At 38.3% G+C, this 27,890-nt stretch overlaps 1 protein-coding gene across 2 annotated transcripts in view; it reads left to right on the top strand.

The window, feature by feature from the left end:
• Positions 1–26,029, top strand: part of KHDRBS3 (KH RNA binding domain containing, signal transduction associated 3) — a 222,788-nt gene extending 196,759 nt beyond the window's left edge. The window contains exons 8-11 of one of the 2 annotated variants that reach the window (XM_021712876.1): positions 12,648–12,706; positions 14,555–14,704; positions 16,112–16,170; positions 24,846–26,029. In XM_021712876.1, the coding sequence (XP_021568551.1) occupies positions 12,648–12,706; positions 14,555–14,646 (151 nt within the window). In that variant the 3' untranslated portion in view covers positions 14,647–14,704; positions 16,112–16,170; positions 24,846–26,029. Of the gene's footprint in view, positions 1–12,647; positions 12,707–14,554; positions 15,688–16,111; positions 16,171–24,845 lie in introns of both variants that reach the window. The other variant, XM_008059199.2, reaches the window with a different exon arrangement.
• The last annotated feature ends 1,861 nt before the right edge of the window (positions 26,030–27,890 follow it).

The raw sequence follows: 27,890 nt of genomic DNA, 5'->3' as shown, positions 1-27,890 counted from the left end.
GATGAGGTCTCACCAAGTTGCCCACGCGGGTCTCGAACCTGCGGGCTCAGGCAATCTACTCACCTCAGCCTCCCAAGGCACGGGATTACAGGCTGAGACACCGAGCTTGGCCAATTACATTTAAAAAATATTTTTATTGTGCATGCACTTGATATCAACTTGTTTATTAAAATGGGATCCTGTTGTAAACTGGAACTTTCGTTAACTCTTAATTAAATGGGGGGAGCAGGAATAATTCCTCAAATTGTTTTAAGCCCTATTTTCCACTTATTATTTTCCCAAATCTTATTTCAAAGCCTAAGAAATGTGGTAACATGATGTTTTAAATGTGCCCTTGTTTTCCCTCTCCTGTCAGCCTTGTGATGGATGTTCTCCTGAGCAGTGAAATGTCTGTCAGGTTAACAATGTTAACTCTGAAAAGTCTATAATTTAGAAAATCAGACCTTCAATTTTTGAGAGCTGATAGGACTGCTGAACCTTTTCTCCTAGAGAGAGAGAGATTTTCTGATTAAACTATACACTTGATCTGGCCTTTTAAATGGAAGATTATTTAAATATTTCAGTTATTGGCAAATGAATGTGATTTTTAATTTCTAAGGAAAATTATTTATTTTAAGCCTACATTTGTTTCTGTTTTCTTACATTCTTGGCATTAGTACGTAATACATGCCAGTTAGGAAACTGAAGCTTGAAAACCATTTGAAATGATTTGGGGGGAATTTGTGTATGTACATTGCTTATACAAAATCCTAGTTTCTCTCTGGCTTTTTTGCTATCTGCCTTAGAAGACAGGGGTTCATAATCATGGTATTGTGTGAGATCTCTTGTGACTTTGGGCTCTGTACTTTTGGCTAGCTAGTTAGTGAGTACTTCCTCTCTTGTCACTGCATGGATAAGGAGACAATTTTCTAGATAAGGGAATCATCATTCAAGCAATGTATGATACTCATTCTGCCAGCATCCTAAAATTTGCTGCAGCCAAGTATCCTAGGCCTGTGGTTCTGAAAGTTTTCGGTGTCACAATGCCTATATACTTTATACTCTAAATTAGTGAGGGCTACAACAGGCTTTAGTGTATATGGTTTCTACTGATTAATATTTATCATGTTTGAAATTATAGCAGAAACATTTTAACTTATTATTAAATATAATAATCAACTCATTTGTTGTTAACATAAATAATCCATGCTTATGAAAAACCATTATTTTCTAAAACAAAAAAACGTAATGGGGATTCTCATACCTCCTTCTGCATTTGGTCTGATGTAATATGTTGTTTTGGTTGAAGTATTTGGATCAACAAATATGTAGTTGGAAAAGGAAAAGTAGCTTTTTCAGATAATTGTTGCTATTCTTTGTTCCTACACCAGAACATGGTAGTTTCTTAAAGATTAATTATGATGTTTGTAGACTTTGCAACCGTATCAGTAAACTTTTTCTGTTCTGTTACACTAAAATGCTCTGGTCTGCCTTACACTTGATGGATTTCATGACATCACACATGCATCATTTGAAAAATACTGGTTCACTGATTTACGCATATCTTTGCAATGCTGTGCTACATTTTATTAGGCAGTATCAAATCATATACATTGTCACTAGTGCTCTCAACAGAAAAGTCTTTAAATATTGGTTTTTTATCCTTGTAGCAATTACTAGTTTTCCAAAATTGGAGGTTTTACACCAAAACTCAAAGTTTGTCATTGGTAACAAACACTGACAATTGTTTTACTGGAAGTGACAGGCTCACTTCATTCATTTCTAAGAAAATGTCTGCCAGCTACCCAAGTCTGAATAAGCATGGTTTGTTGCTATATAGTCTTTCAGGTGAAAATTATGTTCTATGAAAAAAGCAACTAGTTGGGCCCAGACATAAAGACTCTACTGTGTGCTTTTCCTTGACATCACCATTACACTTCATCATGTTCCAGAATTGCTATAAGAGTACTTTTTCTGTCCTCATATAGAAAAATGAAAGCACGTCCTTAATAGTTGAGATGTAACAAAGTTAGTAAATGTTAACTACTTTATCAAGGACATTCTTAAGTGAAAATATCTTTTTTTTAAACCACCAAACTATAGTTAAGTGCCACTGCCTTGATTTTTAGTAAAGCACCAACAATATTACCCACCACATAAAACGTAAGCACAGCCATTGTTTTGTTAAGCATTGACCAAGCTATGTGCTCTTCGAGCTATGGCATCTTATGTTTTCTTAGCTTTGGTCCCCTTTCCTACCTTGGGAAGGTGACTCTCCTCTCTCTCTCTCTCTTTCTCTCTAATATACTTTCTAAATAAACTGTATTTTCCAATCTAAAAAGGAAAAAAGTAAGCACAGTGAAAATAACAAATAACATCTTAGTATTACTATTAAAACGTTTTGACTTGGTGGATCCCCTGAAGGACCCACAAGCCATACTTTGAAAACCATTGCTCTAGGCCAGTTTGAAGATGTAAGATGCATTAATGCTGCAGGAGAGAGGTAGATTAGTGATGGGTTCAGAAGCTAGAGAAGGATAAAGCAAGTTGTCTGAAACATTTTAAACCACGTGCAGCCTTTCCATCATATGAATTGTCCTCACAGCATAAGCTCCTTGAGGGCAGAAACATCATAATTGCCTGCTGTCACATAGAAAGCCCCTCTGTGAATGCCAAGAGCACCTGCAGAGAGAGGCTGAGCCTTTGCCTCACACACCAAAACCAGCCCTCACTTTGTAATTCTCAGGTGAAGAGGGATAAAAGATTAACATTTGTGCAGTTAGTCTGAACACATTTAGCAAAACACAGAAGATAAGAATGAAGCTACCACCATCTCTTGTCCCAGTCTAGATGACACTAGCCTTAGGACTGGAATATTCCCCAGAAGGAGCTTGAGTGAACAGGGATCACAGAAAAGCCAAAATACAACAAAGCTACATCCTGATGACTGGACATCGGATATAACTCTTCTTCCATCCAACTTCTGCAACTTGATTCTGAAACTTATTATTCAGTATCATCCTGGGGAAATATTACTAAATGTTTAGAAAGAACTAGATAGGTCAGTCTCTTACAGAAAGCAGATTAGAGCCGGGCTTGATGGCTCGACCTGTAATCCCAGCACTTTGGGAGACCAAAGCAAGTGGATTGCCTGAGCCTGCGGATTTGACACCAGCCCAGGCAACTTGGCAAGACCTCATCTCTACAATAAATAAATAAATAAATTAGCTAGGTGTGGTAGCGCATACCTGTAGTTCCAGCTACTTGGAAGGCTGAGACAGAAGGCTCTCCGGAGCCCAGCAGGTCGACAGTGGGGTGGCCATGAGCATGCCACTGCACTCCAGCCTGGGCGATGGAGTGAGACTCCAGCTAAAAAAAAAAAAAGCAGATTAGAATTTTTTTTTTAGCTATTTACCCTGAAGGAATTTCATATCTTCAGTTATCTATGATGAGGAAAACACGAATAGTCCCAACATTTTCTTTTGAATATTAATTTTCATTGATTCTGATTTTTTTACAAAAATTCTCAATGGTTAGCACAAGAATCAAAGGCTCCTATGTAGAATGGAAATACTAGACTGAGGCAGCCCATGTAGAGCAATCACCCAGGTGCATATTGAGTCTGTCAGGTTTTTTTGGGGGGGGGTCACATAATAAGCATTTAGTAAGTGTTAGTGAAAATCTTAATTTTTATCATGATTACAGATAAGATTTCCCTTAAAAGAACAGGTCAAAATAATCAGGAAAAAATTTTGTGTTAAATTCAAATAGTACAGAACTGCAGAATAGTAATTTGCCTTCTCAAGTAATTTATTATACATAGGAAATTATAATACATTAGACATAGCAACAAAGCATTAGTATTATATTGAGACAAGGACAGAGTTATATATATTATTTTGTTGAGACAAAGACAGAGTTTTCAGTTCTAGTGTTCATATTAGCCTTTCATTTATATTTTTTGAAATGTTTCTGTATACTAGGTGTAAGTACCATGGAGGACAAATATGAATTAGACATAGTTCCTAGCTTTTGCCTCACTTTTCTTACCTGTACAATGAAGTAATATATCTACCTCAAACAGGGTTTTTGAGAATTTAAAGTTTATCTAAATGCATTGTATATTAAAGACAACTTTAAAAAAAAAAAGGAATATTGAATCTAAAGGGTGGATTCGAGACTGTGCCTGGTCCACTCACCCCTCCTCAAATTCCCATGAAGTGACAATCAAATTTTGTAAGATTCCTGAGAGAGAGGAAGTAAGTAGATGAAACCAGACTTACCGGGGTGGGGGAGAATAATCAGACAAAACCTCATTCTAGAGAAGGGTGCTATATGATAGAGTGGTTTCAGGATCTTGTAAGCCCTGATTCACTGGCTATAAACTAGGAGTACAAAATAGCTTGGGGCTTTCTTCCCATGACTGATTGAAGAGCTGCCTTTGAATAGCAAGACTGGTCTGGTCAGTCTTTATTTTAGTGGTGCTCAGTGCAGAGTAACAAGTATCAGACTAAAACTATAACAGTGCAAGGTCAAACCTCAGGTAGCATCATTTGCTAGAGGAACCAGGAACTCCCAAACATAATGTTATGCAGAACATAAGTTACTTGCATTTCCCACATAACAGAATATCCTGTCTTTTTCCATAACCACCAAAAGAGAGGTATTTAAAATAAGGGGTAGCTTCCACAGACTTGCAAACTGAGAATCTCAGTGCAAAAACTAACATATCCAAAATTTACAGAAGCATTCAGGAAGCTTCGCACTCAGCAAACTGAAAAAATAACACCTTGAGTCAACAGAGCTCACAGAATAGATGATTATAAAATAAGTATTGAAATCTCCAGATGAATAAGAAGACATGGCATTCATACAGGCCAAGCCAGTCAGAGTCGGGAATTTAAAAGTTAATAGATGACTAAATAGGCTGCTAAACAGCACCAAAGGAGAAAAAGCTAGAAAAAAGTATGATACAGAAACTGGGAGATGAGGATGGATCCCCAAATGTCACAAATAACCTAACTGGGGTTGTTACTAAAATGAAAAAATAAAACAAATTAAGTGGAGGAGAGAGGATCTTTAAATAGAAGAAGAAAAGCTCCCTAAACTGAAGAAAAACACAGATTATTACTCACATTGAAAGCACATACGAAGAGCCAAAAGAGATGTGAATGTAACAAGTTGTATACCAGGAATAGAGAAGAGATAAGGAAAAGAATCAATGCTGTGGATAAGGACACTTTGGGAGCCTTCTTATGGAAAAGATAAACTCCAAACTCCTTAGAATAAGGAGGAGGAGCAATGTTGGCATGCCAAAAAAAAAGAAGAAACAGCTGTGGCATCAGACATACCTGACTTGTGACCTTGGTCCTTACTTGATCGTTCTTGCATAGTGCAGTTAGTCTCTGACATTTTTCAATTTCTTGTATATAATAGAGACTGACTGATATCTATTTCACAGAATTGTCATAAATGAAATTGTATATATACAAAATTATATATAATTACATATTTTATGTATATACATATAATTATACTTCAGCTAACAGTACCCTGTATGCAGTCAGCCCTCTGTTCCTCATCTGTGGGTTCAGCAGACTATGGATTGAAAGTATTTGGGGAAAGAAATTGCATCTGTCTGAATATGTAAAGTTTTTTTTCTTGTCAATATTCCCCAAGCAATCCAGTATAACAGCTACTTACTTAGCATTTACATTGTATTAGGTATTATAAGTAACTAGAGATGACTTGAAACTATACAAAACGGTGTGCACAGGTAATGTGCAAATACTACACCATTTTATATCAGGCACTTGAACAGTTGCAGATTTGATATCCACCAGAAGTCCTGGATCCAATCCCCTACAATACTAAGGGATGACTGTACAAGGTGAATTAGTAATTCCTCTTTTTCAAGAGTTCACCAAATACATTGTAATCAGACTCTCACTCACATCTACTTTTCTCCTCTTTCAGTCCTTCAACCTCCTCCAGTCCTTCAACCACTCATGTCTCACCTTTAATGAATCGTCTCTTCCTTCATATCTTCTTCCTACCTCCCAACAGAATTAGACTCTTATCCTGGGGTATTATGGACACATTTCTTTGTTCATATGTATATACTGTTCATCTGCTGACGTGTCTGTCTTCACTAGCTTCTTGACAGCGGAGCTCACACCTTATTTGTTTCTGTATCTCGTTTCCCAGCCCAATATCTTACACATAGTATATACCAAAAATGTTTGCTGAATACATGAGCACAGGCACACTTGAACTTGGTGCTTTGTTTTACTTCATTTTTTAAAAATCTATGCAACGTCCAAAAAATACTAAGTATCATTGAGTGCCTTTGGAATTAGGAGGCACTTTATCTTTTCTAAATTTCCTGGGCACATAATTTTTCAACAGTTTTGTTGTAATTCAGTCAGTTTATTTCACATATTTTTACTGAGTACCCACTATGTATGAGGCATTCTTCTAAGGGAATTGAAGTATATCAGTGAATAAAACAGCCACACATCCCTCCTTTGTAGGGCTTAACATTCTCTTGAGAGAAATCAAACAATAGGCATAATAAATAGGTATGCAATGTATTGAGAAGGTGGCAAATTCTATAGGAAAAATTAGAGCAGAGTGAAGTAGACCAAGATTGTCATGATAGGGAGCTGGAATTTTCATCTGACCAGACCTTGCTGAGGCAGCATCATTTGAGCTAACTTGAGAAGGAGACAGCTAGCTATGCAGGTATTTGTAGGTAAGAATATTCCAAGCAAAGGGAATAGCCAGTGGAAAAAAAGAACTGCAAACTTTTTGTCCTAAACAAACAAGATAAGTTTGCTGTCAACTGAGATGTAGGAAGGCATATGTAGAGCAGATGTAGGCATAAGATCAGAGGTTCAATGTAGTGTTATACTTGAAGTATCTATTAGATTTAAGAAGTTGAGTGGGAGGTTAATACAGAAATGTACACCTTAGGAGAAATACCTAGACCAAAGCTGTAAATGTGGGAGTTTTTAATTTAGTTATATTTAAGACCAAGAGACTAGATAAAATCACCACGAATTTATATAAATAAGAAAAGAGGACAAAGATCTGAACTCTGAAGCACTCCAACTTCAAGATGTCTGAGGGAAGAAGAGGAATTGTCAGGTTGACTGATAAGTAGCCAATGAGGTAGGAAGGAAACCAGGAAGTATAGCAACGTAGAGAATATCAAGGAAGAGAGTGATCAACTGTGTCATAAGACAGTTATTGTCACATAACATGAGGACTGAGAATTGGCCCTTAAATTTAGCAACCTAAAGTTCAGTGGTTTTCTTGACAAGGAATGAAAGGTTAAGGGAATATCAGCAGATTTGAAAGGATAGTTGCTATAATACTAGAAACTGAAAGAGGATATCATAGCAAATGGGATATATGAAATTGAAGACCTAAATTATTGATAATGACAACATCCTAGGATATGACATGGAAATGAATAGCTAAAGGAGGCAAGATTAGTGGACAAGAGGAGTCCAGGGAGTTGAGTGACCTGCTTGTTTGAAGGATCCTCGTCCCATATACTGAAACTACCAAGGCTCATAACAGCGATGCTATTGGGATAGTCGAAGCTGGGTGTTTGTACAGAGGAGTAAGGCATAATGGTGTGTATTTGTTAGGGGAGGAAGAGATTAACAAAAAGAATACTTCCTTTTCCTCCAGGCCCAGTGGTACCTTGGCTGTGGGAGAAAAAAGTGAAAAGGACTGCCAGGGAAGACTTGTCATTAGAAGTGAATCAAGTTTCCATTGAGAAAAAACGTTTCAAACAAGGGACTGAAAATATACAGGGGATTTTTGCCAGTGATGAGCCATGAATTCCAAAGGTCACAGTAGCAGAGTTGGAAGGCAGGGTAGTAGATGAGGACAGGCAGAGTCTGTGCAGAACTTTAAGTGTGCTAGAGACAAAGAGTAACCTAGTAGCCCAAAGTTCCCTAACCTGGCATAGATATAAGCAAAGGGCCTAATAGGTTAGTTCTAGTGAATTTAAAGTAGAAATTTGTGGAGAGGCTTGAAAATATTGAAGGGGCAAAGAAAAGATAAATGTTAGGAGTTCCTTTTTAATCCCGCTCATACAAAGGGGCCATCTGGGGAAGGGTGGACTTTGTCCCACTCAGAATCTTTTTCCTTAGAATTTGTGTTCTTCCTGTTGACCTTGGTAAATGGGTAGTTGGAAGGCCTAGGTAGACATGAACTCAGTTCATGTGCTGCAGTTTATTCTTTGACTCCAGTCAGGAGAGGGACAGAGGGATATACTTTCTCCTGATGTTGGAGGCTATCTTTTGACTCCAACTGATGAAATAAAAAACCTCTGAGAAAACCAAGAATTATGCTGAGCACTTTGACTTCCTTTGACCCCTGATAATGAGGTAGAACATGGAAGGAGGGTAATGGCCTAGGAAGATGTGATCTTAGTGCCAGTGAAGGAAGCCCACTCTTGATCTATTGAGGGAGGGGCTTCATCTTGATCCCTTTTGATGGAACTGAGGAATATTCAGCCTAATGTTTTCTTGCCTGTTATTAATGTCAATATATTGTGTCATAATTTTATAAGTCAGTATGAAAATTCCTCATAAAGGAAGAGATTTTTAGAACATTTTCTCTTTGCCATATATTGGGTTTTTAGTTTATCCTTGGGAAATAGGACACGTCTTTGGTTAATAGACATTTGAGGTTTACGAAATGAAATGCTGTGAAAGCAATTCGGATGGAACTGACAGGTATGAGAATGGGGCTCAGCTGCTCCCAGCTTCTCGACTTGATGACAGTCTTGCAATAAATAATCAGAAACTGGGTGAAATGATAGCAAATGTCAGTTTAAAGTTTTCGCTTGTCAAAACTAAGATTGTCTTATCACCAAACCATTGCTGGACCAAATCATGCTACCTTTTATCTTCCTGTTCATTGGAAAACATTCTTCACCCTCTTTTTTTTAATGCTGAGCTGTGTTAGAGTACTTCACAGACAAATTTCCAGTCTATACTGATGTTCATTACTGTTCACTTCATTTAATAAAGAAGACTTAGTTTGGTCAGAAAGCAATTGTTAGACTCTTCTGTTTATTAGTCTCAGGATCTGTCATTTACAGTTCCAAGTTAAACAATTGGGAACTGACTCAGTAAAGGAAATTCTTTTCAGTTTTATGAAGAGGTTACTCATTTTATCTGTGCAACAGAGATAAAATTCTCAAGAACATCAAGGTTTTATTTGTCTAAGGAGCCATTATGATGTAACTTCTGACCTTTGGAAAGAAGACTGAGGTTCATTTAATTTAGAACTGAGTTTCCAAGAAGCATAAGCCAATTTATTTTCAACAAAATGAGAAGTTATTTTTGACTACTTTGGGGCCAGATGCTGTGAATGAGCTATTGAGAAAATTAGAGCTGCAAGAGGATCTGAGCAATGTCTAGCCAACCCCTGATTTGACAGATGAGCAGGAAGACCCAGGAAGAAGGAGTCACACTCCCAAGGTTGCACAGCAGTTGAAGACCCAATTTGAAGACCAATATTGATGCTGACATTTTCTCAAAGGCTTTGATTGATTTTGAATTTCTATTCTCAAGTCAGAAAAAATATTCTACTTTAGTAGCATTCTTACATTTAAAACTATCTATCAAGACATAGGAACGCCATATTTCATTTGTTGTTTGTTTATGCTGGATTAATTATCTTCTTGAATATAAAAATTTCTCGGCTCTTTTTTCAGCCAGTCTCTCTTCTCATCATAAATGTATGTTATGCCTTGAGGTAGAATTACGTCTATAGAAAGGGAGAGGAGGAATTTGAGACCATAGAGAGAAGTAAAGCAGATCATGTGGCAATAAGGAACAGTATATGCAAATACATTGAAAAGTCTGGGCGTCGACAAGTATTTCTACCAAACAGGGTTAAATAAGTGTTGATAAAATGCCCGGGCCAGAATATTCCTTAGTATAAATGCATCTTCCATATGTAGAATATAGGCCCCGCCTTGTTGGCCTGGTTTAATTATATCCTTACAAGTTCATTAAATACAGTGTAACATAGTGGTTATGAGGACCCTAGCCTCTGTTTCTAAGCATGAAGAGGGATCATTTGAGCAAATGACACATTCTGGAAGAATGAAAGGGTAGGTTATAGTAAAGTGGGAATCAATCACATAAGGTAGCCGACCACAGTGAGCAAAGCCCACCTCTAGCATTTGTTTACAGCACATGGCATTGTAGTGTCCGGAGCCTCAAATGTATCCTTCTAACTTGTATGACCCTGGGCAGGTGACTCTGTCCAGGCCTCAGCTCCCCTGTCTGTGACAGCATAAGGTTTTTTTACATTAGGAGAGATCACACACTTGAGAAGCTGTCAATAGAGCAGTGGCCAAGCTCACAATAGTTCATTCCTCTTACACTCCCTTCCTTTTCTCCAAATTCCCTAGGAGTGCCAGCCCTCAGTTTGAAGACCATTTTTTAAAACTCTGTAGTTACAGGTGTCTCTGTGGAAAAATTGCATGTTGCCACTTGGTGCAATAGGTCAGCTAAAGTAGTGAGTATTTTGTTCCTGAACAACATTTAAAAGAGCTAGTGGAGTTTAACATAGCATATTCCAGAGAGCTTATGTTATACTGGGAGCTCATCTCATAACCACTATATTACACTGTATTTAATTAACTTGTAAGGATATGATTAAACCAGGCTAACAAGGTGGGGCCTGTATTCTACATTTGAAAGAAGCATTTTATACTAGGGAATATTCTGTCCTAGGAATTTTATCAATACTTATTTAACTCTGTTTGTTAGAAATACTTGTAGACACCCAGACCTTTCAGCGTATTTGCATATACTGTTTTGTCTGCCCAGAAGGCCACTGCTGTCCTGGCCTCTGTTCATCCTTCCTCCTCAGCCTTTTTTCACCTCCATCTTGGTCTTTCAGAACACTGTGTAAGCATTACTTTCTCCAGGAAACCATCTTTGACACACCAGAGTGATGGAGGTGCCCCCTCCATGCACCCACTCAACACATGCATGTGAGGGTCTGTTTAAGGCCAGGAGAAGGATGAGAAACTGAAGCAAGCTGTCATGGCAAACCGACCTAACCCTGGGTGACTGGGAGGGTTCTCTGTGGAAATGGCATTTAGGCTAAAGACTTGAGTAGGAAGTAGCCTGGAGGAGAAGAGAGGAGAACCTTTCTGGCAGGAGTAGCAAATGTGAAGATCCATCCCTGCGCACGTGAGACAGAAAGGAACATAGCTCTATTGCTGATGTTTTTCCTCCTAGGAATTGCCATGCTGTGCTGTTGTCTTTGGATTTGGTGATTTGTTTCTGATGTCATTTACCCGAGGAAGGAATTGGTAGGGAAATCAGGTGTGGATGTAGCCAACAAGTCTGACCTTTGTCGTGAAATAGATTTAGCTGTGCTGTTGTCCATATGATTTTAGGCTGCCTTTTTATGAGCCTTTCTTGTCTTCAGTACCCTTTCTATAAAATGGGTGTCACCGTCCTGCTTGCCTTAGACTGGGGATGTTGTGATGTGAGATGCAGGAGGGATCTCAGCAGCTGGTGACTTCCTAAGGTGTTAAACAGCTGAGTTGCTTATTTTTCATTTTGATTACAAACTTCTTGATTGTATGAAGTTGAAAGAACAGGGATGTTTATCTCCCTGATAGTCTAAGATAACAGACTCAAGATGATTGTTTCCCTACAAAGTTGAGTGGGAAAGAGGAAAGCCTGAGAGGGTGAAACTCTTCCTCAAATACACAAAATGTTATGGTTTAGTAATCTAGATTTTCCACAAGTCTGTTTTTATTACAAAATTAGTCCTAGTTCAAATACATTATGCCTATGTAGGTTTTTGTTTGTTTGTTTGGCATTATATGCAAAATGACAAAGATAACAGGCTCCCTCCTTGTACTGTCTCAATAATGTTGTGTATTAGATAATGGACTTGCCTATACTTTAAAAAGATCCCGGCCTTATAGAACCAGGCTTGCGACTAGACTGCAGAGATCCGTTTCCCTGCTCTCCTATCTCACAGGACCACTGAGGCAGAGTTGCCTTCTGCCAGCAACTTCCTGATGGTAGTGCAGCAGTGCTGAGGAAAGAAAACATTCGATAGGGGCACTTGTTTTGAATGTATTGTAATTTAAAGTGCTCACAATTCCTATAGCACCAAGTTTTCTGGTAGGTCAAGGTTAAAGAAGAAATAAAGTCTTTGCCTTCTGTAAACTTTTCATCTGTAGGAAAGAAGGCATGGTGTTTACCTCCTCCACTCCCACAGCGCCTTGCCCAAACCCCCAACCCTAGTTCTTGGCACAAGGTGCTAGAATTGTCCTCACACACATCCTCCTTTTCTGCAGACTCCCAGTCTTTGTATTCCCTTTTGCACTTCGGGCACTTACTGTATGTCGATTGGCCAGTTGTTGCAGTTAAGATGTCAAAACGTACTTACATGTTAAATTGGGAAATTGAGCAAGGAAACTTTGTTAATCCTAAAGTCTAAGGCTTCTGTCCTAGGACTCTGCGATTCAATGGGAATTTCTATCAGTTTTTAGCTCTACTTTTCATTAGTTAGCTTAAAGTTTTAGAATACTTCATTGAGTATGATTTACACTCACAGGCAAATCATTTTGTCCTCACTGTGTTTTGTTTTGTTCATTGCAGTGGTGCTGACTACTATGATTATGGACATGGACTCAGTGATGAGACTTACGATTCCTATGGTGAGTGCCTGAACATAGAGAGAAGAGAAATGGCCAAAGAGTACCTTAAATATCTTAATTGGAAGAGAAATTTTGAGTCTAAAACAGCAACTTCCTCTCAGTTCATTTGTGCATATCTAGCTATTTTCAGAGACTCCTTTAATATTTAATTTAATATTAAAAGAAGGCTAGACTTGCAGAAAATTGCATGAATTCAGATTTTGAACATGATTTTCTGTTTGGGTTGATTGCCATCTGCCGATTTTCTCACTTACAGATGAGTTTGCCAAGCTGCAGACACTTGATGGCATGGGTCTTTTTAAAGTGTCTCTGCTTCTTGACAGTAAAGGGAAATGAAGCATTTGAGACTACAGCTCTAAAGTGATTTTCCCACCTCGGTCTTTATATTTTAATTCATTTCCAATCTCAAGTCCTCTGAAAAAATTACACTGGGAGTCATTTCATAAAGGTTACAAAAGCATTGAGATAGGGAGGAGATACAGGGTCTATCAAGCTTACAAGGAGACAGCTAAACCTCTCTTAATTCAGTAGAGCTGGTGGAGATGCTGGGGCCTCCACATCCAGAGTCTCAATATGCAGAAGGATGACAGGTTTAATTAAAAGAATTGGCGGCAGCAACATAATGATAGTAAGAAGTGCCTTTGCCGTAGGGCAAGGAGATCAGAGAACATGAAGCTTCAATCAGTTGCAAAGCTGTGATGAATGCCTGGTACCAAGTACAAGTGAATCAGGATTGTGGTTAATGGATGTTAGGACATTTCTCTGAACATAACTGAAAAATCATTTTCCAGTGTTAAACCTTTTGAAGTCCATTTTGTTGTATCACCTGCCTGAAGCTGTAATGGCTGCACTTTGGATTTTTTTAATCTTTTTTTTTTGTTATTTGTAACAAACACTTAAGAGAAATATGTTGGTTTGCTGAATGTCAGCTACTTAAATTGATGCAAGTTAGCTTGAAGGAATGACGTTGATTGCATGTTTGTATCAAAAGAAGAGGTCATTTTAAGCATTTTTCCTTCACAGCTTTTTAAATTGGTCTCTGTGGACACATGACTTTTAAATTGCTGTATATTGCAGCAGGGATGTTAACTGTTTGATGTCAAAGACCTGCAAATAACTCATTAAAAATAAAAGTTATCTTCAGGCTGAACAAGTGTTTAATTTCAGGAGATAAAGATGATAGAATGTCCTCTGTTATTAATACCACTGTCCAGTATGGGTTTAGTATTATGATGAAATTTGATATTATATCATTGTTTATTTCATATTCATGAAGTGTTATTGAGTGTGAATATGCACCAGATGTAACTTTCCCTTAGTTTTTCTTTGAGAGAACCTGTGAAGAATGAGACATTTTTCTTTTTCAATCTGCTCCCTTCCCAATTTGCTCTCCAATTTTTTCTCTTTTGTCTTCACAGTTACTTGTCTGTGTTTTCTTCTTTGTTTTCACAGTTTTTGTTTTCACTATTAGAAGAAATCTAAATGATCCTTTTCCCATTCTCTTTCCCACTTGTAAATGTCATTATGTTTAGTGAAAGGCAGTTAGTTCTATTTGTAACCTGAGCTTGTGATCTTCTGTTAGATGAGTAACCAAAAGGAAAGTTCTTGCAAAGTTGGTTGCCACTAAGATGCCAAAACTATTTTTCTTTATATGCTGATAAGTTTTACTAATGAGATCATTATTTTCCATTGTGTTTGTGATTTTTTAAAGCAAGCTTCTTGTTTTTTTCTGTACATCAGGGATATATACCTTTAATATGACACATACCATTGGTTCAGGGCTTAATGAAATTCTGCCACTGGGATTCATGGCAGTGATCTAATTGTGATTCATCTTCCTGATTTTAGGGCAAGAGGAGTGGACTAACTCAAGACACAAGGCACCTTCAGCGAGGACAGCGAAAGGCGTCTACCGAGACCAGCCATATGGCAGATACTGATTGTACTGTCTGATGTTGTGAAATAGCCAATCTCCACCAGTCCTGTATACTGTTCAAAGTAATTTTTTTCTATGAACAATCCCTTTTTAAATAAATCAAAATGCTTAATACCTGAATGGATGGAACTTAAAACTACTTTGTTGAAACATCAACCTGGGCAGAAAACAAAAAAAAGGACATGTAAAATTTTGTTATTTCCAGTCTGTATATGAAAAAATAGGTTATCAAAAGGAAAAAAAAATAACTTTGATTAACTAGTGTTAAACAAAAAAATAGGTTTACTAAATATGTTAATCTATTATTTTAACTTAAGCCTCACCTTTCATTTTAAAGGTTTCCACAGAATTTAGTTATTTTATCTTTCAGCCATATGCTAGTTTTTTTTTTTTTCTCTTGCCAACATGCGTAAAAAGGGAAGCCAATTACAAGTGCAAATAATGTGGTATTCTTTTGTAACTCAAGTCTTGAAATGTTCTGTAGTGTTAAGCAAAGTCTCCTCTTGCTTGATACTAAATAAACTTTTGAAAGAAATTTTGTGTGTGTGAGCTAACAGTTTCATGGTTTTATTTTTATTTAAAAAGGACTTCATAAATAGTTGTAAACAGGGAAAGAATTCATTTAACAATGCTTGTCATAAAAGGGTCACACTAAACATTGTACAACTTATTTTAAAACTGGTATAAAATTAAATGTACCATTATACTCACCGTAGATTTAAATGCTGTTTAAAGAGTCCAAATGGTATCAAGCTGCTTGAGTGGCACGTTAAAACTACGCAAAACCAAATCTTGTTTAAAAACTGGTTTTAAAATAACTACTGGATTTTCTGAAAAAGATGTGATCAGTTTTCATCTTGTTGAGCGTTTTTTCACTAGTGCAACTTTGGATTTTTTATGAGAATTTTGGTACCTTAATGAACACCTCGCTCCATGCTGGAAGCAATAAGCACAAAGCTTTTAAAGACTTTCTGACTTGACTAATTGAGGTCGCACTCGCCAAGGCTGAGGATGTGTAACCCTTAAACGGTCTTCATTTTCAAAGGTAAATAAATCAAATAAGATTTTAATCTCACTTAATTTATCTTAATATAACTACTAAAACAGGGAGATTACAACTTAGCAAGTTTCATTATCCATTTTAGAAAGGTTTTAAGATCACCTAAATTCTCATTTTAAAAAGTTTAATTTGTTTTAGTAATCTAAAAAGCCTTAGTTTAGTCAGTTTAATTGGGGCCAATTATTCCCTTTTAAACAAATGTAAAACCTCATAACTAGTTATTTGTAATACATTATTTGATTAGTAATTGAGGGCACTTCTTAAAACTGACAAATATTTAATAAAGTTATTTTTTAATCATTTGGCTTAAGTTTTTGTTTAATTGTAGATTATGTAAAATGTTTACTTTTTATTTCTTGGGGGATTTCTTTCTCTTTATTTTGAGTAAAAAGATCTTTTCTTTTGTTAGGAATTGTCAGCCATCTTGGATTGTCAAAGGAACTGGTTGTGCACCTAGAGCAAATAAAGGTAAGCTTGCCTTTTGTTCCAATAAGTCCGACTTGTGATGAAAGATACAGACAGTTTCGTGCTTACCTAAAGTCACATGGAAAATGACCCATGCTAGTTTCCTAGTATCAACACTAGTGATTATGGCAAATTAACTCCTCAAGTCAGAGAAGCAACTTCCTGAATGTAAACAAGTCAAACCCAGTAAGATTTGCTATAAGCTGCAGAGATAGGAGGCTCAGGTCATCACAATTTTTAAAGATTCAGATTACTTCCTTCAATAAAAATATAGCAGTCTAGTGAATAATATGAATTTTTTTCAAAAATTATTAAGTTAAAAAGCAGTTTGCCGGCCAGGCTCGGTGGCTCAGCCTGTAATCCCAGAGCTTTGGGAGGCCGAGGTGAGTGGATTGCCTGAGCCCGCAGGTTCGAGACCCACCTGGGCAACTTGGCGAGACCTCACCTCTACAATAAATCAAAAAATTAGCCAGGCGTGGTAGCGCGCGCCTGGAGTTCCAGCTACTCAGAAGGCTGAGGCGGAAGGATTGCCGGAGCCCAGCAGGTTGAGGCTGTGGTGGCTGGGAGCGGCCACTGCACTCCAGTCTGGGTGACAGAGGGAGACTCCAACTCAAAAAAAAAAAAGAAAAAGAAAAAAAAAGCAGTTTGCCAAACAATGCATGTAATATGATCCCAATTTTTTTTAATGTATATGCATAGGCAAAAAGTTACACAGATATGCTGGAAATTTTTCACAAAAATTATCTTACTCTTGTGGAAGTATGATTTTTTTGTGCTTCTGAATTTTACAAAACAAATCATTACCTTTGTAATTCTTATAAAATGTATTTTATAAATGTAAAACTCTAGGGATCTGTGAAGGAAAAATGTTATAAATTTGTTCTCTCTTTTCAGACATTCATGTTTTTTTCTAAGCTATCAAAAAACTTTCAGAGTTTTACTTTTTAAGTGTTTATATTTGAGCTCTACCATTTTACTGTATGACTTTGGGTAGGTTTTACTTTCTATATCAGTATAACTAAAATACTTATCTCATATAGTTGTTTAAGAATTAAGACAATATTGTGAGAATGTTTTGTAACCTGAAAATGTGAAGTTTAATTGTCAAAGTTGAATTTACATATTGAGTATATATGAGAAATATATAAGCTTATTTTAATAGCTATCATTAGCCTGAAACAAATTATCTTAACAAATAAAGTAATTCTCATCATTGTCATAGACCAAAATAATACAAGTTTATTGTATTTTGTTTGTTTTTATTTTACTTTTTTTCTTGCACAGAAAGGGAATGTGATATATAAAGGGGGACCCAAAAAAATTACAGAATTATCTTTTGAAGGGCAGACCTCTTTTAGTCCAGGTTTCCCCCACTAGGTCAGTGTTCTAGGAACCCATGGGCATCTGTGTACCAGCTTGGGTTGTTAGGGGAGGCTGCATTCAGCTTCAGTGAAAAAAAAAATTTTTTTTGGAAATTCTTTCAGCCTATCTGCCCATCTTATGACAGGTGACTTAAAAGCACACCTGCCCACACTGCACAGTGTTCAACAGTTTTTGACTAAAATGCCATAACCCCTGTGCCCCCACCCTCCCTATTCACCTGATCTTACCCTGAGCAACTTTTTTTTGTTGTTTCCTTGGATGAAAAAAGTTCTCAAAGGGAAACATTTTGCCAATGTGGAAGAGGTGAAACAAAAAACAACAGACGCACTAAAAGTCATCAAAACTAATGAGTTCGAAAACTGTTTTGAGCTGTGGAAAAAGCATCTCAGTGGGTGTATTGAATCAAACGGAGAGTACTTTGAAGGTGACTGAAGTTTAAACATGTAAAACAATATACAATTTTTTATAAATAGATCCTGTTTTGGGGGTCCCCCTCCTATATCACATCTCTTCAGTGTGTGATGTTATTGAAATTTTTAACTATTTTCTTTCTTTAATAATTTTTTTTCGGGATTGACATACAGAATAATAAATCAGGAATTATGGATAGGTAGGCAGTTAACCCTCAGATGGTCTTCAGAGCTAATTCATAGAAATTACTGTATAATTTCATGTTTATTTTCCCTTTTTAAAGAGTCTATAGTTTCATCAGACTGTAAGAAATGATTGTGATTCAGAAAGGTCAAGAACACTGTTGAAGAGGAACTCTTTCATTGGCCTTCAAGATTTTCTCTTATCTGAACAATACTCTACTAAGCCTTATTTCTAATCATTGACTTTTTACTTTTTATTTTTGGAGGTGGAGTCTCACTCTCCATCACTCAAACTGGAGTGCAGTGGCACACTGACAGTCACCCCAGTGTCAACCTGCTGAACTCCAGCGATCATTCCACCTCAGTCTTCTAAGTAGCTGGAACTACAGACACATGCTACTACACCAGGCTAATTTTTGGTTCATTGTAGAGATAAGGTCTTGCCAAATTGCCCAGGCTGGTCTCAAACCCACAGGCTCAGATTATCCACTCACCTCGGCTTCCCAAAGTGTTGGGATTACAGGCTTAGCCACTGAGCCCGGCCTCTAATCATTTCAGTAGGAACACTTTACTATAGAAAAGCCCTAAGTGCACGTTGCTTTGTTCTCAAATCCCTCTTCTAGCCTTTGTTTTCCCCTCTTGGAATTCATTTTCTCAGTTGACAACGTGCATTGATCATGAGTTCCATACTAGACACAATGGAGGCACTGAGAACATGAAGATCTTGAAGACTTGGAACCCTACATTCAAGTAATTCAAAATCTGAAGGGCAGTAGACTGATAAAACACTGCTTGCTGATCCCCTGTACTTTTGCCTGTAGAAACCATCTGTGTCCTTCAGGACTCAGCTCACTGCCTTCTCATCCAGTTAAACCAGATATGATCCCTCTGTGATCTCCCTTAAAAGCATGTTTAGTTTATATTTCTTAATTTTAGTATTGCTACGATATGACTTATATATTGGTGCATTTGCTTATCACTTTCTGTGAATTATCTTATTGAATCCTCACAACTATAAAAAAGGTGTCATCTACATTTTACCAAAGAAGAAATTGAAGCCTACACAACACTGAGCATTGGCTAGACTTTATGATTGATAACTGCCCCCTTCTCTTTCTCTACCCCACGCTGTCTCAGGTTCCTTCATGGAGAGATTCTTTGACTTTATTTAGATTCTGAATCTTCTTGTGCTCAGGGAATTCTGAGTCAAATCAGTGTCAGTATTCACTCAGATATATTTGCTAAGCATCTGCTATGCTGCAGACAGTAGGAAAACAGTGATTAAAAAACATGGTTCCTGTCCTTGAAACTGCCGCAGTCCACTGGGGAAATGATCAAGGAAGGTGCCAATAGGGCTCTGACAGAGATACATATAGCTCATGAAAGAGGGCTGTGCAGCCCAGGCAGGGTAGTTAGAGGTAGGAGAAGGTGCCTGCGGAGATACTAGGACTAGTAGAAGATAACCATGTAGGGAAGGTATTCGTGGAACGTTCATATTCCTGCTCTGCCATGTCCCAGCACGGTAAACTTGGGTAAATGACTTGATCTCTCTGAACTGCAGCCTAAACCACAGTTTCCTCACCCACAAAATGAGCATAATAATGAAGCATGCTTGGCACCCAAAAACAAAAAGTGCTTGCTCTTATCTGATATTACATGTAAATTTTTACAATTATAAGAAAATACGATCACCTGGGAAACTTAGATAACTGGAGAAAGTAAGAGATGATGCTGGCTGGGTGGGCAAAGGACACATAATGAAGGGTCTTGTCTGTTCTGCAAAGAAGCTGAAAGTGCAACCATTTTCTTTTTTTTTTATTTGAGTTGGAGTTTCACTCTGTTGCCCGGACTGGAGTGCAGTGGCCGCTCCCGGCCACCGCAGACTCGACCTGCTGGGCTCCGGCGATCCTTCCGCCTCAGCCTTACAAGTAGCCGGAATTACAGGCATGCGCTACCATGCCCGGCTGATTTTTTGATTTATTGTAGAGATGACGTCTCACTGCCCAGGCGGGTCTCGAGCCCACGGGCTCAGGCAATCCACTCACCTCAGCCTCCCAAAGGCGGGGGATTACAGACTGAGCCACCGAGCCCGGCTAGCAACCATTTTCAAGTGTAGTATCCACTTTGCCTAAATTTAAGCTTGCCCACCTCCATTCCCCAAAGCAGAGATAGTGCCTTTTTTAGTCCTGTTCCAACAAGAACTTTGTACAAACTTCTGTTTGCTCTGGTTAGTGATTCCATGGCCAGACCTTGAGGACCTTATAAAACAGGGGCCCTAACTCTTTCATCCTCTTGTCCTCAGTGCTTCACATAGTATTTGACAGAATAGGGGTTTTAATACATGAACAGCATTGTCAGTGTGATCAGGGTGATTTCCCACAGACAGTGTTAGGAACAGTTAACCAAGACCCCCCAAACCCCCAAAGTGTTGACAATATAGATTCAGATCATCTAGCTCCCTTATTTTAACTCAAAAATAAATTAATTGGTCACTGTATACAGAGACAGGTCCCAGAATTTAAAACCAATGGTTTGAGGAAAAATTATACTCAAAAGTTCGACCCAAATTAACCCATTTTATAGAATATATATGATGAATATAAATAATAAAGCATTGTTTTCTATGCAGATAATAGGTATTGTTGATATTCAATGTTTTATAGGGATAGAAAGGAGAAAGCCCATGATTATATTTAAAATACCAATATTTTCTGCTTGGTTCTGCTTTTATCTTTGATTGGGAAAGGCTATGGATCATTTTTCAGCTGAATTTCCCTGTCCTTTATCTAATGCAAAATGTTACTGGGATCTCTCTTTCAAGGATCTCAGTTATTTATTTCAGTGATTAGCACCCATTGTTGAAATTGTTTTCAGATCTTAATGTGATGAATCTTCCAGTCTCTTCCAGCGGCTTTCAGGACAGAGCTCCACTTCGTCGGCTCTGAGCAAAGTCCTATGTGATGTTGCCTCCACCTCGCAGCTGCCTCTGCTGTTCTCACTCTTCCCCGCTTTGCTCCAACCCTGCTATGTTGAAAACCCTCATAGCACTTTCCTATCTGTGCCTTTCTCTGCCTAAAGTCACAGGACCTTACCCACTCAGCCAGGTCTTGGTCTAGCCAGTTGTTCCTGGTCTAGCTAAACCTGAAAGTGAAACTTGAAGTGTCCCCTCACCCAGGAGACCCTCCCAGACCCACTATCTTCACATCTAACCTGGCGTAGAATCTGTACTTGAGGACCTTCACATTACTCTATAAATTGTCTGTTGTGTCCTGTGATGGACTTTTTATTTACCCTCTTCTCCGCCTATGAGATGATAAACATCTTTAGTGTAGGCACCATGTCTTATGCCCAATAAATGGTAAATGAACAAGCAGTCGTATGTGAGTAAGTGAAATGGATGGGGTGGTTCAGCATCTTATAGTAGAGGAAAATAGACTAGCACTTCTTCAGCCTCATTGAATCAAGTTAGTCATCCTTCCATTTGAAGAGAACTTACCAGGTTACTAAGCTGTGTCCCGTGCGTGTGTGTTGTGTGTGTGTAATATATCAAGTGAACCCTGCTGCTGGCAGGGTGCACGTGTCTGCCTCATAGCACAGTCTCCAGTACCTAAACCACTCTAAGCCAGGAGATGAAATGAGTGAGCAGACACCATGGTGAAGTGTGCAGGGATGGTGGTGTTACCCTGAAGCTAGACCTCTGCTCTGCTTGTTGATGTGTTTGCCTTTCTCCCTGACGCAAGACTTTAGGTTCCTTAAAGGTCAAGCCGTGTCTTATTTGACTTGTCCCTCCCAATCCTAGCATACAGCCTGACACATAGACGTGGCAGGGGCTGACAAGGTATTCAGTGGGGGACAAACGGGTAATTCTTGAAACACTAACACTGAACGTTTTGCAGTGTAGACAGTCCTGGCTTAGAATAGTATGACTTAATGATTTTTTGACTTTACAGCCGTTCAAGAGCAATACGCATTCAATAGAAACCATACTTCAGATTTTGAACTTTGATCTTTTCCCAGGCTAGTGATACACAGTACGGCACTCTATTACCATGCCAGGCAGTGGCAGTGAGCCATTCTGATTTTCACTTTCAGTACAGTATTCAATAAAATACACGAGATATTCAACACTTTATTATAAAATAGGTCTTGTATTAGATGATTTTGCCCAGCTGTAGGTTAATATGTTTTTAGCACACTTAAGGTAATTTAGGCTAAGCTATGGTGCTTGATAGGTGTATTAAATGCATTTTTAACTAAGTGATATTTCTAATTTAAGATGGGCTTAATCGGGTTGTAACCCTATCACATCTTGAGGAGCATTTCCTTAATTTAGTTTCTCAGTGGAAATGAGATGTTTACTTTGAAAACTATTGGCTTTTTTTCAGTGGGAAATGTCAAGTTGGAAAACCTAAACATGGCCTTTATTTAATAGGTAATACATGTGCTTGGTACAAAATCCAGATAGACTTGTGAAAAGCCGGTCTTCATTCCCACTCCCGCCCTAAAACACCTACAGGCCACTGTTGTTGTTTTTTTTTAAATATATGTTTCCAGAGGTAGTCTGTGCACAGGTAAAGCATCTATATATTTTTAAATTATGACTATCTTTTACATACAAAATATTGTGTTCTCCCCTCCTGGTTTTATTTTAAAGTATACCTTAGAATTTATTTTCTATTTTTATACTATAAAGCAATCTTTTTCTTTTATTGGCTGAATAATATATGAATAAGCCACAACTACTGACAGACACATAGTTTGTTTCTCATATTGTGCTCTCATTGAAGGCAGTGCTAGAAACCATGTTTGAATACATCTATGGAACGAATGTCTAAAGTAGATATACTGGATCACGGTATTTTTTTTTATAAATGTTCCCCATAGAGATCCTGGTGTTTTCATATGCTTTTCTGAAGGAAACGCCTTTAAATGCTGTGAATATTTATTACTATATACAAGATTGGCCCCTGTAGCCACACAGAAAACTCATCTGCCCAAAACTTGTTTTAAAATGGTCTTTTACACACAGCACAACATCTGGCATGTGGTAGACTAGATGCCTGTATGAGTGAGGAGGTGCAGGCTGTGTTGGGTCTAGTATGGACACCTCCTTGGTGCTGGTTTCCATGTCTAAGAGTCTCCTGACTCTTCTGAAACTCACATTGGTCTCCTCCTATTCCTGGAACCCATTTACATTAGGAAGTGTATTTTCAAGACTGGCCCCATAATGGGCAATCTGTGTGAAGCATGGTGGCCACACTGGAGTAAGGGAGACGGCCTCTGTTCTGAGAGCCTGACTAGCTCTCTGAGGAACTAGACAAGACCTCCGCTAGCACTTCTCTAGGTCTTTTCCCACCTTTTCCTCTCTCTGATTATCCAGATCCTGCCAGTTCTTCAAGGTCTTTCCTCACTCCTTCAACTAAAAGAGAACTCTTTTCTCTCCCTCCAAGAATACTGGCTGGGAGCACTCGATTGGCAGGTATCTAATTCTGACCTATCAGTTGATGTTGTGGGGATTGCCCTTCACCTCCAGTAAGTTCCTTGAGAGTCACGAGTGAGTCTGTCACATTTTATTAAACTTAAGGCAGGCAGTCACAAGACACTCAAGAAATCTTTACTGATTGATTAAAGCAATGCCTTACTAAATAGATTTGCTGTATTAGATATTTAACTTTTTAAAGTATTATTCTTTAAAGTAACAGTTTGCATCTGATTCATTCAAATACTGATGAATGATTCATCATCAATCTGATTCATTCAAATACTCATGCCGGTGGCACTGAGATGCCCTCTGTGTTCTTGGCACCCTGCAATAATAAGCTAGATAAAGGCAGAGACACTGCAGAGGAGAAAGCAATGGAGTTGGTCTGAAAATAGGGAGGAGATGAAATTTGAATGGGTTTTGAAAGTCTAAATTTTGCAAACAGTCAGGGAGGAGAAAAATGTTAACCATAACAGGCCAATACAGGTAGAAGAGGGGGTGTTAAGAGATACATGAAACAGCATCATGTGTTTGGGTTCATATAAGGAGTCCCCAGAGAGGAATTAAGGGGAGATGACTCTGGAGAGAAAGGAAGGGGCTAGGTCCAAGGAGCCATAAAGGATGCACTGAGTTGCTTTGGGTGCACTTCGTGGTGTTGAGAAGTTGTTTAGGGTGAGGCAAGTGTGACCAGAGCTGTAACAAGTAGATGCCTGCTCAGTGGATAATTCTCCACGGTGATTGGGTTTTTTCCTCCTGATGGCTACCTGGTTTTTGAAATAATGAAGATTTGCTTTGTATAACATATCAAAACAAGTTATCTGGGGTTGCTTAGTAAAAAAATTGAAAAATATCTGAAAGTTCAGTTTCTTATCAGATGACTAAATGAAAGGACTGTGCCAGAGTGGATCCATAGGAACCATTTCATATAATATGAGAGTGTTTATGTTAAAGAAGGCATTGCCATTCTGAAATCGCTCCTTAAATGTCATAATGGATAGTATTGTAATCATCATCATACTAGTCATTTATCTGTCTTTACTGAATACAAATGTTGTGTCCTTAATTTAACAATTCACTTTCACATTGTTTCCATAAACATCCTTATTTCTATTAAGTTTCTACTTGCTTGCTTTCTCTAAACCCTACCATCCCCAACAGAACATATAATTTTTATTAATTTTTTGATATATACAAATATATGTCATTTTCCTCTCTTTCAGGAATTTTCCTTCTATTTATGGACTGCTTAGGAATAGTCATCTCACCAACGTGCCTAGTCAATAAAAGAATCCACTCGGGAACTTGAAAATCATCTTAATTAATTTTTTTTGTTTGAACAATTTCGTGTTCTGTGACATGTTTTTATAATATGGTATGCTTTTAATTTGGAAAGTCTATTGCTTCAAAAAGGAAAGAAAATCAATCTTATTTTGCTGTCTTCTAATAACAAAAAGAGAATGATTTGTATAGTAGTTAATAAAGGCTGCCTATTGAAGTCTCTTTTACTTGAACATAAACCTAGAAAAACAAAGTCTTGTTATTTGAGCACAGCTCTAAATTTTACACACTTGAGAACTATGTACAGCTGCAACTCACTGCAAGAAGTCAAGATTCTACACACATTCCACATTTGAAAATGATTTATCCATCTCAGTTATGGACCAATAAATATGAAAGTGTTATGCCAAAAGTATTCTGTCACATAAAAGGTTAATTAACTATAAAAGGAAAGCAGAGTGGCACTGACAGAACAGAAACTTGATTTTCATGCCTCTGTGCAATTTGTTATAGAACATAAAGGTCATAATCCCTGTGGACAGTATTATTCTATTCATTCTCTTTTCATCATTTACTGGTGCATTGTGATTTTAATTCAATACACCCCCGGAGGATGTGTTTTATTTCTTCTGTTAGAAGCTCGCACAACATGTTTCCTACTCTTGGAATTTCAAGAACAGTCTTGCACATTGTTAAATTGTCACTTTCTTGCCTCAACGACACATGTTCTCAAGGCATTCACTTTTTACAGCAAACCGTGTTTGGAGCATAATTGTGTTAACCACAGAATGACTTTGAATAGTTTAGTTTTTTCTTATCCTCTGATGCATCCTAAAACATAATTCATGCCATTGGATTTGTCCAGCACATGCTTCCCTATGTCAGAAATGCATCGAACACAAGCCTGTGTGGGGGGAAGCATGGCGGGGGGCTCCCTGCTGCAAGCAGATGAGTGCCAGAGGAAGGGTATGTGCCCACCACAGGGCAAGCTTGAAAGCTTGGGGAGGCTGTGGCAACGGGGAACAGCTGTGCACACCCTTTTGTTTGGAATTAATTTTGAACCAATAGGAACTTTAGAACATAAGCCAGTTATGGTAAACAGGAAATAAATTGAACTGTGTGTGTGCATCCTTTTAACCTCCTGAGTCGCTGGTACAAGTCACAAACCCGCAAGTAAAATCCCATGAATCTTTTTGTTTGGAATTAATTTTGAACCAATGGGAACTTTAGAACATAAGCCAGTTATGGTAAATAGGAAACAAATTGAACTGTGTGTGTGTGTGTGTGTGTGTGTGTGTGTGTGTGTGTCCTTTTAACCTACCTAGTCACTGATACAAGTCACAAACCTGCAAGTAAAATCCCATGGATCCTTTTGTGTGGAATTAATTTTGAACCAATAGGAACTTTAGAACATAAGCCAGTTATGGTAAATAGGAAACAAATTGAACTCTGTGTGTGTGTGTGTGTGTGTGTGTGTGTGTGTGTATCCTTTTAACCTACTGAGTCACTGGTACAAGTCACAAACCCGTAAGTAAAATCCCATGGATCCAAACCTGCCAACTCATCTGCCCCCTTCTTCCATTCCATTCTTGCCACCTTGATTTGGCTTCTTATTTTACCACCTGCATTACTTAATCCATCAAACATAGAGCTTTTTATATGCTAGACACTATCCTACCTATGAGAGAGAGCAGAAAACAAAACAGGTGAGGTCCTGTCCCGGAGAAATGTACATTTTAGTGGGAGGGGGCAGGCCATCAACCATAAATAAAAATATTAGATGGTGATAGAGCTATGGAGAAAATTAGAGCACAGTAATGGAAGAGGGTTTGGTCTGGAATGTGAGTGGTCAGTGTGACATTTTAACAGGGACCTAAGAAAATAAAGAAGTGAGCTATGTTGAGATGCTAGCAAATGCAAAGTTCCTGAGGTGGGAGCATGATTGGACACTTGGTGACCAGCCCAGTTGCCAGTGCAGAAGTAATGGAGTGAGCAAGGACCAAAGAAGAAGAAAATGGTATCAGGGGCTGGCTGGGGGTTAGAGCACATAGGGCTGTTTTTTTAGCTTTTATGAGAGCTGTTGGGGGGCAAGAGGAGGAGTTGAGCAGCAGAATAGTATGATCCAGTGTATATTTTAACAGAATCATTCTGACAATGACTTAGAAGCCACTGATGGGAAGCTAAGAGGCACTGCTGGCATAGTCTGGGGACGCAAGGTGCAAGCGTTGAGAACTGGCCAGATTTCAGACGTATTTTGATGGTAAAGCCCGTAAGACTCGGTGCACAGGTTGGTTGTGAGATGCAGAGAATATGTTGGATGAGGCAAAGAGCCACTGGAAAAATAGGATTGCCTCTTTCTGAGATGAAAAGATTATAGGAGGACCAGGTGATATGCTTGACATACAAATCTGGAGGAAAGAGGTGTCAGCTGGATTTAAAAATTTAAGAGCCATTAGAATTTAGATGTCATTTAAGCAGACCTGTGGAATGTGACATCACTTCGAAGTCAGTGAGATAAGGAGGAACCAGAAAAGGAGACAAGGAAGGGTTTCCATGAGGTAAGAAGAGAACCAACAGGCATCTGAAGAAAGGATTTCAAGAAAAAGGGGTGTGATACGTCAGGTGAAATGACTGAGATTGGATGCAGCAACAATCAGGTGACTTTGATCTACTTCACAAAATGAAAACTTAGAACAGATGCAAGAAAGAATTGGAGGAGAGGAGCTAGTTGAGTCAACTCTTTAAAGGATCTTGCTTGAAGGAATTGCTGGAGAAGGTAGAGTGTTGAGATGGAAAACTTGAATGTAGAAGTGAGGGTTGCTGAGAGATGCCCATGAGCAGGTCTCTGCGCACACATTGGCCTAGATGCAGGAAGGTGGGTGGGTCAGACAAATCAACAGCATATATACTCACCGTGCTAACAGATCATCTTGCATTTGGTGGCATCTGGTCACTGCCACAGCCCACAGGCTCTTCTGTGTCACATA

Source organism: Carlito syrichta, unplaced genomic scaffold (assembly GCF_000164805.1).
Source record: "Carlito syrichta isolate Samal-C Ts95f unplaced genomic scaffold, Tarsius_syrichta-2.0.1 Scaffold91408, whole genome shotgun sequence".
In the NCBI taxonomy this organism is placed as follows: Eukaryota; Metazoa; Chordata; class Mammalia; order Primates; family Tarsiidae; genus Carlito; species Carlito syrichta.
Note: the sequence above shows the minus strand (reverse complement) of the source record. Positions and strands in the feature narration are given on the sequence as shown.